At 37.6% G+C, this 13,933-nt stretch overlaps 2 protein-coding genes across 2 annotated transcripts; one reads left to right on the plus strand and one right to left on the minus strand.

Moving 5' to 3' along the window:
* Positions 1 to 556: 556 nt before the first annotated feature.
* LOC121380868 lies at positions 557 to 3,685 on the minus strand. Its single transcript, XM_041509878.1, has 2 exons — positions 3,657 to 3,685; positions 557 to 1,295 (listed from the first exon to the last, which is right to left on the minus strand). Exons 1-2 carry the CDS (start codon positions 3,683 to 3,685, stop codon positions 557 to 559), a joined length of 768 nt encoding a protein of 255 aa, XP_041365812.1.
* Positions 3,686 to 7,295: 3,610 nt separating this feature from the next.
* LOC121380880 (uncharacterized protein F54H12.2-like) lies at positions 7,296 to 12,138 on the plus strand. Its single transcript, XM_041509888.1, has 2 exons — positions 7,296 to 7,787; positions 11,899 to 12,138. The coding sequence occupies exons 1-2, from the start codon at positions 7,296 to 7,298 to the stop codon at positions 12,136 to 12,138; spliced, it is 732 nt and encodes a 243-aa protein (XP_041365822.1).
* The last annotated feature ends 1,795 nt before the right edge of the window (positions 12,139 to 13,933 follow it).

A 13,933-nucleotide genomic window follows, 5' to 3' on the forward strand; every position in this document is an offset into this window, starting at 1 on the left:
GAGCATCACATACGTATATGCGTAGACCGAGAAAACTGGTAGAACCGCTTTAACCAGGTGTGTGTGTGTGTGTGTGTGTGTATGTGTGTGTGTGCGTAAATAAATAATAGTCTATTTTTGGTCTGTTGCCAATTCTAAATAAGCAAAGGCGTTTACTGCAGGCTACTTTAATTACGTTGGCTGCAGTTATCTAAATATTGTGACTATACAAATGGCGAAATGGTGATCAGTTACACTATAAGCCAGCAAATATTTGAGACCTTCAATGACGAAAACAACTTCGAAACGTGTTTTTTTTAAATCAAAACCATCAACTTAAAACAAAACAATAAGTGACATTTAGCAATACACCATTCCTTTACCGATCACAACTAATGTAAAAGTAATTTCGTCTCAAAAAGCTATATTTTTGGTCAGTTAAAAGTTTGTCTTGTTTAACGACACCACTAGATGACAATGATTTATTAATTATCGGCTACTGAATGTCAAATATTTTGTAATTGTTGACATATATAGCCTTGCCCATGCTTAAATATGCGACGCAGTTTACACTCTTCTATTCGCCGAGTACCTCACGAAAATCAGTAGCACCTTTATAGTATGGCACCTGCTCCAGAAGCTCTAACTCTGCTGTCTCAAGTGTAACAATCCGTCTCCTCATCAGTTGCATTATAGTCTGGCTTGAAATTTCACCAAACTCTTTTTCCATTTGCAACTTTGAAAAAATCATTTTCGTCGCCAAAGCAAATGCTGTTTGCCATGTTCCTTTTAAGTTATATTTTTCAGACAAAACAAGCATATGCACCACATGTGAATGATTAGAATAATGTTTTGACTTCGAAAACCTGTTTAAAGAATTGAAGAAACCACCGCCAAAGTAAGTTCCTGTTAACCATGTCACACAGAACTCGTCACATCTCTTCATCAACTGTTCCACCTGGTATTCGTCTGCCAGAGGTAGGATCCTTTCAAGATTGTCCTTATTTACTCTTTCCATCATACTGGGATATATACATGACAGAAAGGAAATAAAATCCTCGCACTTTTTACCCGGAAGCGAAATTTCATCCTGGGACTTTTCTTTAAAATCTGCATGAAACATTTTGTCAAAGACCGGCGATACAGATGACAAAATTCCTTTGTTAAGATACAGTCTGTGACCTTCGACGATGATCACAACGTCAGTGGGGACACCAAAGCCTCGCAGATCTAGTGTTTTAGGAACTGTATTATTTCTTTTGACCTTTCTTGTACATTTTCGTACTGGAGATGTCGAGACGGTTTCAATACGTGTCCTGAACTAAATATCAAGAGAAAATAAAAGTGGGAAAATTCTGTTACCATAAATATTTAAATGACGTTGCACGTCACGGTTTATGAACAACTTGTAATAGTCTCTATATTACAAGTTGTTTAAAAATATATCTAACGAGCAAAAGCGAATTACATACTTTTTAAAAATATATATCTAATGAGCAAAAGCGAATTAGATACGTTTTAAAAATATATATCTAACGAGCAAAAGCGAATTAGATAAGTGTTGAAACGAGCTGTAAGATCAATATCGATCGACCAGGTTATCACCTGAGAGAAGCCAGTCGTATGCCATTTAATCGATAACACGTAAGTTATTGTCGTATCATATCATGTGAAATATGGGGGTACTATAAAGCTGATTCAATAAAACAAAAGATTTACATTTAGATTTTTGTAAGGATATTTTAAAGGTTAAAGGCTCAACAACCAATATTATTGTATATTTTGAACTAGGTAGTTATCCCCTGTCATATGTCCGCAAGTATCGTATGTTAAAACACTGTTTCAAATTACTTAATACAAATCATTGTATATTGCATATCGCCTATGATGAACTCGGGTCTAAATGTGAAAAGGATAATAATTGGGCAACTCATATCAAACAGGATTTTATGATTTGTGGTTAAACTAGGATTCAATAGCAAATGCTAATTCTTATTTACCCATGTTATGGCAGAGAATTATTGATCAGTGTAAATGCTAATTTTTATTTACCCATGTTATGGCAGAGAATTATAGATCAGTGCAAGCAACATCTTACAGGCATACTACAAACATCGACTAAATGTTCTCATCTTTATACATTCATAGTAAAGGATATGTCATTACACACTTACCTTATGAAATCTATTCCAGATTTGCATAAAAGGTGCATCACAAGAATCCGATTGTCTTCACATAGCTAAGCTATGAAGTTGGTCGTTGTAATAATATTGATTGACGTAATAGAGTTTGCGTATTTTGTCAGTGGTAAAGTGTTGGCTTGATGAGCAGTCGGTCTGGGATCGATCCCCGTCGGTGGTCCATTAGGCTATTTCTCGTTCCAGCCAGTGCACCACGACTGGTCAATCAAAGGCTGTGGTATGTGCTATCATGTCTGTGTGATGGTGCATATAAAAGATCCCTTACTGCTACTGGGAAATATAGCGGGTTGACTTGCTAAGTCTATACGTCGAAATTACCATATGTTTGACATCCAATAGCCGATGATTAATAAATCAATGTGCTCTAGTGGTGTCGTTAAACAAAACAAACTTTTTTCTTCATAATTCTTTCATATAGTCTTAGAGGAAACACGCTACGTGTTTCCTTTAGCAGCAAGGGATCTTCTATATGCACTTTCCCACAGACAGGACAGCACATACCACTGCTTTTGAAATACCTGTTATGAGGGACTGGTTGGGATTGGGGGGGGGGGGGGGGGGAGGGGGCAATCAGATAATGGGTCTATCAAGGAGTTTTGATCCAAGTATTTCAAGTCTGCGCGTCATCAACTGAGTTAGACTCCCTCTCGATACCAGTGCACTACGACTGGTATATCAAAGGTCGTGGTATGTGATGTCCTGTCTGAGGGAAAGTGCATAAAAAAGATCCCTTTCTGCTAATGGAAAAAATGTATCAGGTTTCGTTAAGATTATACATGTCAGAACTACCAAATGTTTGATTTCCAGTATCCGATCATTACTTAGTCAATGTGCTCTAGTGGTGTCGTTAAACAATACACACTTTCACTCAATCTGATTAAAATTAGCTCTACTGGTCTTTCAGTAGATCTAACAGCATTGCGTGGACTCCCATGTCCAGGTGACATTTCATCTATAAATAACAATTTAAATATCGACCAATTACATTTCTCCTATTATAGCGTTATTCGGGAGTATACAAATTCTAAAAATATCGGGCGAGACTATTTATGCAATTGGCGAACTTGTTGGTCTATTCAACATTACAAATCAGTGGGGAAAAGTGCAGTAATAAACTCTAGATTGTATACTAGTATAAACAGATTTTATGGCTATACTATCACGGGGTGTGGGGTTTTTTTTCGTCTTGAAACGAATTTTATATAAAATTTTATATTGAAATTAGTTTCAGGCATAAAAATTTCGTAATTCACCCGAATCATTTCGTATACCCTCGGCATAATCCCGAATGTTTTCAAATTCTTTTCGATAGATAGATATCTAGTTTAACGTGCCCATAAGTAGTATATTTTATACGTGGCGGGGACAACAATGGAATACAATGGAAAACGCCACCGTGCACCGCCGGAACAATGGCCGACGCCACCAGTACAATGGGTGCATACCTGTTATCTTTCAAGGTCATGCATGTCATACCTGTTATCTTTCAAGGTCATGCGTGTCATACTTTTATCTTTGAAGGACATACCAGTTCAAATCGGTGCGTATCTGTTATCTTTCAAGTGTGTTGTAACGAGTGCGATTGGCTCACTTGAAAAGTACATTTGAAAAGTACATTACTGAAAGTGGGTTTTTGAAAGGATGTATTTATAAATGTGATGCAATATCTATTTGTGTATGAAAACTGTTTGAAACCGGTTCCATTCGTCCAAATGTACCCAATCAGACTCATCCCTTTACGAAAGCGTTTGAATTTCTGTTATAAGATAAAGAAAAAGTATAATTATTTCTAGTGATTACGTTCGAAGATGAGCACTAGTGATAACAGACGAGCTGTCTATTTTAGTTGGAAATACGTGTTGCGATCGGAATGCAATCTTGATGAAACTGTAGTGAACATTTCGAATCGCTGGTTTAAGAAACGTATTGAATGTGTGATGGATGCCAAAAGTTCTTTCTGCGATTTGTCTAGCAGTTCCAAGTTAATAATTATCAGGAAAATACGTCCAACTCGTTTGTTCGTGGATGAAGTGGATATTGTTACTAACAGAAAATCTTTGGAAAATTTATTAACCCTGTGTTATTCGTTTGAAGTATGCAAACTGGTTCAACGACTATGTAAAGAAATGTGTATGGGATGCATGTTCGACGAGGAGAGAACTCACACATGTAAAACACTGTCACACGAGGATATGCTCGAACGCTACTACACGACTGCGTGGGTTGAACTGAACGAAGATGACGTCATTGGTAGATGGAAACGTCTCGTTTGTACAGATCCTGTTTTATTAAACACTCCTGGATTTGTTTTGTGTCAGTATCAATGCAAAGACTATTTGAATATTAATTTTAAAACTGTAGAGTGGATGAACATTTTAAAAGAACAAGTACTTAAAATTCTACGTTTGGAAGATCGACTTGCAAAGTAAACATGTATGTGTGTATAAATTAACGTTATATACTACGCTATTTCAGTTCAGACATGGTACGCAAAGTGAAAACTAAGGTCAACGAAACTGAAAAGAATGAACTTGAAAAGTATTATACAAAACCGAGAGACGCTGGAGCTTTCTATGGACCGAAGAAGTTTCACTACGCTTTAAAGAAACGTGGTTTACAAACGTACAAGTTGAAAGCGGTAACACAATGGTTGAACGACGAAGATGCGTACAGTCTTCACAAGCCAGTGAGCCGTTCATTCAAGCGTCTCCGAGTACGGGTTAACAAAAAAGATGAGATGTTTGACATGGATTTAATGGACGTCAGCCGTCATTCAAAAGTAAACAATGGAGTTAGATACTTGCTTATAGCTATTGACATTCTTTCGAGATATCTGTGGGCCATACCCCTAGTAAACAAAAAACCGGAGACGGTGTTAGAAGGTTTCAAAACAATTTTAAAAGACGAACGTGTACCCAAGAAAGTTCGAGTAGACAAAGGTTCAGAGTTCGCAGGGGTATTTAAGCAGTTTCTATCAAAAGAAAACATTAAACTGATTGTTACGCAGAATGAAGATATCAAAAGTAATTTCGCGGAACGAATTATTAGGACGCTTCGGAGCCTTATTGCGCGTTTTACGACTTACAACAATACACAAAAAATACATAGACGTTTTAGCAGATCTAGTACACAATTATAACAATACAGTACACTCGTCCCTGGGACTGTGGGCACCGGCTGATGTAAATAAAGTGAACGAAATTAAAGTGTGGAGTCATCTGTACGTCGAACCCATGGTTAAGAAACTTAAAGTAAAGAAACCATTAGCAAAATTCGTATTTGAAGTGGGTGATTTAACTAGAATCAGCTATTTGCGAAAATCGTTCACAAAGGAACAAGACTTGAGGTGGACAGAAGAGTTGTTCAAAATCGATTCTAGAAGTAGACGTCAAGGTATTCCAGTATACAAACTGCGTGATTTTCACGATGAAGTGCTGAAAGGTATATTTTATACAGCTGAACTTCAGAAAGTTAATAAAAATCAAGACATTCTGTGGAAAATCGAAAAAGTGCTGAAAAAAAAGAAGGAAAAGGGAAAAGTGTACTATTTAGTTCGGTGGTTAGGGTGGCCACCTAGTTTCGATTCGTACGTAGAAGAAGGTGAACTGAAAACTGTGTGAGTCATGGAGAAGTACATTCTATTGAAGAGCACGGACTCCAAAGCGGTGTTTCCTGATAAATACCCCTATTATTTTCGCGTAATGTTAAACCAAAGATTAACGTTTGAAGGTGTTTGGATTGTGTCTCTTGTGGATTTGAATTTTGGAGTAACTGATATACACAATATGAACGATTTACAAGTAGACGTGTTGTGTAATCTATGTGACAGCAGTCTAGTGGGTGATGGGTTGGTGGCACTGCTGAGACGCGTCGATTTACGAGATGGTCCTCGATACCAGTTTAACACACTGTGGAACATACCCGTGGTAGTGAACGACAGTGCGTATGTTGATATACATATAAGAACAGTGTCGGGCTCTTCGGTTTCATTTATGAAAGGGACCACGAGTGTGACATTACTTCTGAGACATTTTCCATTTCTGGAGTAATTTACCATGGATCGAAAACTTTACATTCCTGATGTCAGTAAATGGTTAAAGTATTTTGATAAGCAAACAAAGAATGTTGTTCATTTTAACAAGCAAGTGGGATCTGGAGTTGGGAATTACAAGGACAAGTGGTTTTCTTACATGATTCCTATTATACCGAGGCATGTAAACAGTGTCGACAACAACAAAAATACAAAAACAGCCAAAATAGAAGTGACATCTCAGACACAAGACGTGGTAGAACGTGCTGAAGCTGAACAAGAACGCACGATGGCTATAAAAAGAAAATCTGGCAAACAAATCGTCAGAAGCAAAAAGGTCAGACACATGACACCACAGAAAAAACGAATTCCCGCATCGAGGTATAAATCACCTATTGACGAAAACGATATCTTTGTATAAACAGATAACAATATGTCGCTGCTCACGGACAAAGACTTTGTGGAAGGTTTACCCAGTGCCTTGGATCTGTTTTCTATGCCTCCATATCAAACAAGTGTGTTTCAACATTACTATGTAGACGTCAGACCAGTCAGTCAAATTACTGATTCGTCGCCAGTTGAATTCCAAATTTCTAACAGTGGAAGCGACTACGTGGATTTGAAACGAAGTCGTTTGCATGTTAAACTGAAAGTGAGTCACTCCGACGGAACGGTTCTGGGTAAAGATGAACACGTGGCTCCAGTAAATCTGTTCATGCAAGCTCTGTGGTCGCAAGTCGCGGTGTATTTACAAGGTCAATTAGTGAGTTCGGCGAACAATCACTATCCCTACAAAGCATATATTCAAACCTTACTGAATTACGGAGAAGACGCTAAAAAATCTCAACTTCAGTCTCAGCTGTTTTACAAGGACACCGCAGAAACACAAGCGGATATCGAAAGCACCGATCCCATTACTGGTATCAATTCTGGATTATCAGATCGAGGAACGTTCATTGCAGACAGTAAAAATGGTTACTATGGAAGGACCCCTGTGTGAAGATATTTTTAACATAGGCAGGTACCTTGTGAATGGTGTGGACATAACTGTTAAATTATTTCGGACCTCAAGCCCCTTTTGTCTGATGTCTGGCAAGTCGGGTCAGGAGTACAAGATCGACCTGCAAGATATTTATTTTAAGATATGTAAACTGAAAATGAACAGTGCTCTTATTTTAACGCACAACAAGCTATTTGAAAAGTCCAACACTCTGTATCCATTCACTAAAACAGAGGTTAAAATAAGCAGTATTGCTTCTTCACAACATAGTTATGTTTGGGATAGTGTGTTTCAGTCGCAGTGTCCAAACAGGTTGGTTGTTGGGTTTGTCGATGGAGACGGTGTGAATGGATCTTATACAAAGAACCCGTTTAATTTTCAGAGTTCATTTGTGAAAACGGTGGGATTGTATTTAGATGGTGTCAGTGTGCCTGCTCGACCCATCGAAGGAGACGACGTGAGCGCCTACGTGAATTTGTTCGAGGGGTTGAACAATTGGAATCAAAACAGTAGAAATTACATTGAAAGAACGGAATTTGCTTTTGGAAATGGACTATTTGTGTTCAGTCTTGAAGCCGTATTTGTTGACTCTAATTATTTAAGTTTGCTTAAGAGTGGTAATTTACGGTTAGAAGTACAGTTTAAATCTGCATTGACAAAGACTGTCAGTTGCATAGTGTATGGTGAATTCCCCAGCTTGATTGAAATCGATCAGACTAGGAACGTGTTTGTTAAATAAAACCATGAATGGTATACAAATGCAATGTGCGATTAATTGTGACCCAGATCTTCGTTCGTACATCGTTGGTGTGTATTCGAGTAATACTTTACCACGAATAACTCGTGGTGGACAATGGGGGGTGGTGTATTGTAAACACGGACCCATCTCACCTTCCCGGCAAACATTGGGTGGCGTTCTATTTTAACAAAAACAAAGCAGAGATTTTCGATAGTTTTGGGAAACCACCTGAATACTATAACAAGAAGTTTGTAGAATTTTTAAAGAAACACAGTTCATCTTATGTTTACAATAGCAAATCCCTTCAAATGATAAATAGCAGAACGTGTGCATTTTATTGTTTGTATTACCTGCTACAGAAATGTAAAACTGAACTGATAATGAACGAAATTGTGAATCAGTTCAGTGAAGATAAATTACAGAATGATGTATTTGTATACAATTTTATATGTAAATACTTTAGATACTGTACGCAATCGTGTATTCCATGTAACTCACTACATATTGTAAACTATAAATAATACAGTATACTACAGCAAATATGCATTATGTTGTAAATTATTAATAAATTGATGTTAAAATTATGTACGTTGTTATGTTATTATGTTTCTGTGTTGTGAGACCTTACCATTATCAAGGGGTGTTTACTACAGTATTTTATTATAATTGTTTACTCGAAAGCAGAGGAATAATAATTTCAAAATAAACACTTTTCTGAATAGGTATCCGAACAAAACACCATCACAAGTCAGTATTCCAAACCACATTTCTGAACAGGTATCCTAAAACACTTTTCTGAATAGGTATCCGAACAAAACACCATCACAAGTCAGTATTCCAAACCACATTTCTGAACAGGTATCCTAAAACACATTACTGAATAGATATCCTAAAACACATTACTGAATGGGTGTTCCAAAACACATTATTGAATGTGTATTCCAAAACACATTACTGAATGGGTATCCCAAACACTTTGAATTTAGCTATCCAAAGCACATAATTTTACATTAATATAATAAATATATAAAATATAATTTGTTTTGTTTATTTATTTCCTCTTTTTAAAACAAATATACTGAACAGCACATTAAAAGCACCAGTATTCTCATTGCTATAAAATAGTTTACTGACAAGTACAATACGTTAATTTCAAAATAGTTTACTGTTAAGTACAATACGTTAATTTCAAAATAACGTAGGTTGCACCACTGATAATTTCCCTTTGCTGTACATTATATTTATGCAGTGAGCTTTTGTCTCAAAGTAACGCATATATTTCCGTTCGTCTGTTTTAAGCTGTTTTTATTTAATTTTTTCACACAAAAACCCAACCTCCTATATGATCGCCGTGCTTTGCTACTAACAGTTTGCCAGGAGATTCAAAATGCTTGCAATGTCATGGTGTGACCGCAGTGTAATCTCTACTCTGTACACATAGCAGAATCTTTACATTAACACCTAGCCTCCTTTATGATCGCCATGCTGTGCTAATAAACAGTTTCGACAATTATTGCGGTGACATGGTGTGACCGCTACTGATTAAATATCCTATCAGGTAACACAAATATTCGGTCAGACATGACTGTTTGAAAGCGGACAGTCGCTTACATTACAATTTTTGTTTTCATAGCAACAAGTGATCGTACAAGCAATTCTCATTACGAAAATATACTTCTTATAGCTGGACTTTCTATTTGTTTGCCATACACAAGCATGAATACATAGCTCATTTGGGTGTATGTTCGCTTGAGGTGCTTGCGTTGCTCGGTGGATCCATTTAGCTGATTGCGGTTACTCCGTCCCAACCAGTAAATTACAACTGGTATATCAAAGGCTTTGACATACACGTGCTTTACTGTTTGTGAGAACCTACATCTAAAAGATCCAGTGTTGCTAATGGAAACAATGGTTAATAATTAATAAACTAATGTTCTCTAGTGGTGTTGTTAGAATATATATATATATATATATATATATATATATATATATATATATATATATATATATATATACACACACACACACACACACACACACACACACACACACACAAAATCGTAAGTCCACCACAACTTTGTTTCCCAATTATCCTTTTTAAATGTACTTATTTCCATTACTCTTAGTATCTGTATTCAATGACAAAATAACAATTCATTCAATATCATGAACAAATGTACTTTATTGGATTAGTAGTACATACAATTCATTACATTTGTAAAATAAACAACAGCGAAAAATACATGTTACATCTAATCCTGTGCATTTACAAACGTTCACTTCGGTCATATGTTTTAAAGGAATTTCTTCCCGGGTGGACCAAGGTCTGCCTGTCTCTTCAGAAACAAAACAACTGGTTTCTTCTTTCCATTCTTTACCACGACTGAATGTGATTTGATTATGTGAATGAGTTTTGGTCGCTTCCTATTGACAACCATGCTGTTTTTAATGTCCGGACTGGCCAATGGTCTATGTAACTGTGAACATACAAATGTATAGGATAAACTTAAGTATGCTATTCCGGTTCACTCATTTCAGAAAGATCTGAATGATTAGATTCCGACTCGCTTTCTTCTTCTTCTGTCAGGTCTACATGTGGTATAATGTCTTTCATGATGGGTTTCAACAGTAGCTTGATCTTGTCCTTTATCACCGTGTGATCTGTGTTAGGATCTGTTTTGTTTAAACTATCGAATATAAATCGAAACAAAGGTGCTTTTGAAAAATACTTTGTAAATTCAATGATAACAATCAGTGTTTTGACTAATTCATGTTCCCACAGTCGCGCTAGTTTTCTCTCTATCCACTCTTGTGTCTTTCCTTGCTGTTGATATTTCTTACGTCTGAGTTTCATGTTTTCTAGATGGTTTGCACGAACACGACCCCACACACGTTGTAAGCCGACATTCTGCCATTCTATAGTCAGATCATGGTCTCGTTTATCAAACATGTGTTTTCCGTCTCCTTTCTGCGAGTTAAAAATGTCATGACTGTTGGTGTCTTCATCATGGTATTTGTTGCGTTTTCGGGGTTGTACCAATTCGTTCTCAGGACACCACGTTTTAATATGGCGTTGTAAGTCAGTCATATTACCAAACAAAACGCCACAATCGGTACAAGCAGTAGCCATAATAAATGAACCTGTCTCGTCACTGGATTCGCCCAAGTCTTCGTCAGTATATTCCTCTTGTCCCAAATTGCTACCGGTTTCAGAAAATGATTTAACAGTGTCTACGGCTCGGGTATCTGAAGGAATCTGACTGTCGGGCGGCGAAGAAACGTCTTTTAAAGTATTACTGTAATGCTTAATTCCGTGGTCTGTGGGTTGGGTGGACCGCAGTTGTTGGATCCGTGCTGGAATGTCTAAAATATTGGGTTTAATCGATCGTGAGATTGCCGTAAGGTTTCTGAACAGCAGTCTCATAAACTGACATAAAACGATCACTATTACTGGGGTAAATTCTTCTGGCAAACAAGTTCACTTGCTGTCTGTCAATGGGTGAATTGAACAAAGTCACGTAGTGAGAGTTAAGAGCAATATCACGTGACTCCTTGCCTCTTGGAAACAAGTTTTGTAACAGAAGAAAATTAGATACATTCTTGTGATGTGAAGTTCTTGTAAATAACTGAGAGATGCGTTTGTCATCCTTGGCCTCCGTCATATGATCATCCAGAATTAAAACATTGTTGTTGCGTGCATTAAAGAAATTGTCGTCCTGTAAGTTGTAGGGGATACCTTTCTCAAACTGCACTTGGGGCATTCTTTCACGAATAGTGTTGTAAAGCGGCTGCCACTCTGTGTAACACCATATGATGTTGTTAGGTGTCGGCTTGATGAGTCCTTTTTGGAGTATTTGATACATAAACATAGTTTTCCCACATCCACTTGGGCCCACAAAAACAGCATTAGACGGGATAGTAAATTTGAAAGGCTCTCCATATTGTTCAGCTGGAAATCCTGAAGTTGCTAACTGTGTCGCTGACAAAGACCTTTGAGGAGGAAGAGGAGGAGGAGGAGGAGGAGTATATGGGAGTAACTGAGGAGGAGGTGGAGGAGGAGTATATGGGAGTAATTGAGGAGGAGGTGGAGGAGGGGTGTCTGGCCGGTGCATCTGTCTTCGGTGCCTTTGCATATTATCATGTCTGGAAAAACTGTTCCCACACTCAGGGCATGATGTTGATCCCATGATGGATTTTGTTCAACTGAAGCCTGAATATATTTAATCCACTTCCATCAACGCCTTGGATTGTGCGAGTGATGCTTGAATCAACAGAGCCCGTCTCGGTTTGATACATGCATCATTGAAAAGTTTCAAGTAACTCAAAATTTCATTAATTAAGTCTGTCATAATTTACAGCGTAAACTGATCTCCTAACTGTGAAGTAGTAGTACGGCCCACCCCAACAATCTGGAATGTCAACACCATGTGCGATAACACGTTTGAGTGAGTCAATAGCTTCAGACTTGCTTTTATACCACTGTGTCCCCTCCGATAATACTCTCTCTGGTTTAGTACGTGGGTACGCCACAATGATCCAAGAGTACTGCTTGCTCATGTTGAATACAATCGCACAAATGAGCATTTCTCGTACACATCAAATGTTTATATTAGTCTTTAGGGAGATATACAGTACAGAGTTCTGCAGGTAATATACCCGTACGTAGTCGTCCATATTCGACATCAGTGTATGGTGCCACATCTACTAACAGATATCCAAATTTTCTTGATTGCACAGCATCTTGATATGACTCAGCAAAGTACTTCGACTGTCCGGGAAATATCTGTGAAGCAAAACTCTTATATTCATGCGCTAATCGAGCATTAGCCATTAACACAAACAGATGGGTATTTAAACTCATGGTTCGAGAACACTTTCCTTTAGGGTAAAGACTTTGTTGTAAACTAATGCATGTAATACCCAAATGATGCGACAGAGTAGAATAAACTTTCAACATGAGCTCACTATTACACACTTCCATCATCAGATCGTCCAAGACCAACACAATATGTTTCTGTGCCTCGTCTGCCCACGTGTACAGCTCTTCCTGTGTCGGTAGTCCCTCGTAAAACAATATATTAGGAATGGAGTGTTGAATGTCTGTGTACACGTCCTGCCACACAACGTAACAATAAACAATGAGTTTAGGTGCTACGTCAAACACAACGTTTGCATTCTCCAAAACACGCTTTGTAAAAAAACGTTTTCCAACTTCCACTTCCACCTACAATTGTAATGGTTGTAGGAGTCGTTATTTTTATCAAACATTCGTTTTCAGTCATGGTTAACAATCAAATGTAATCTACAAAGCACTAACGACAACTAAAAGTATTGTTTGTGTTCGTTAATTTATATGCTACACACAAATACATTACAGTATACATATCTCAAACACTTTCATTATTATGCATAACACGTACATGTATATAAATAAACACTTTCAATAACGTCATTTTCAAATGTACTTTTCAAGTAAGCCAATCGCACTCGTTACAACACACTTAAAAGATAACAGATACGCACCGATTTGAACTGGTATGTCCTTCAAAGATAAAAGTATGACACGCATGACCTTGAAAGATAACAGGTATGACATGCATGACCTTGAAAGATAACAGGTATGCATGACCTTGAAAGATAACAGGTATGCACCCATTGTACTGGTGGCGTCGGCCATTGTTCCGGCGGTGCACGGTGGCGTTTTCCATTGTATTCCATTGTTGTCCCCGCCACGTATAAAATATACTACTCCCATATACCACTAGGGTTTCGAACACGCCCATCCCGAGTCCTGCCTCCGATAAGATCGGTGGCCTGACTTGGGATGGGGGGTGGGGTGGGGTGGGGGGGAGGGTAGAGTTGAAAATGGGCAGAATTTTGAAAATAGCAATTAGTAAAAAAGTTAATAGAATTTAAAAAAAAAAATTAAATAAAAAGTTACAAGTCAAAAATAAAAAGAATTGACTTCTCAGCCGAATATTTAT

Source organism: Gigantopelta aegis, chromosome 2 (assembly GCF_016097555.1).
Source record: "Gigantopelta aegis isolate Gae_Host chromosome 2, Gae_host_genome, whole genome shotgun sequence".
Classification (NCBI taxonomy): domain Eukaryota; kingdom Metazoa; phylum Mollusca; class Gastropoda; order Neomphalida; family Peltospiridae; genus Gigantopelta; species Gigantopelta aegis.

Excerpts from the sequence above, each read along its gene's own strand:
- LOC121380868 (XM_041509878.1), bottom strand. The coding sequence starts at position 3,685 with ATGACACGCATGACCTTGAAAGATAACAG. Across the intron at positions 1,296-3,656 it reads ATGACCTTGAAAGATAACAG|GACACGTATTGAAACCGTCT; the intron begins GTATGACATGCA and ends TATTTAGTTCAG.
- LOC121380880 (XM_041509888.1), top strand. The coding sequence starts at position 7,296 with ATGTCTGGCAAGTCGGGTCAGGAGTACAAGATCGACCTGCAAGATATT. Across the intron at positions 7,788-11,898 it reads TTGTGTTCAGTCTTGAAGCC|CTGGAAATCCTGAAGTTGCT; the intron begins GTATTTGTTGAC and ends CATATTGTTCAG.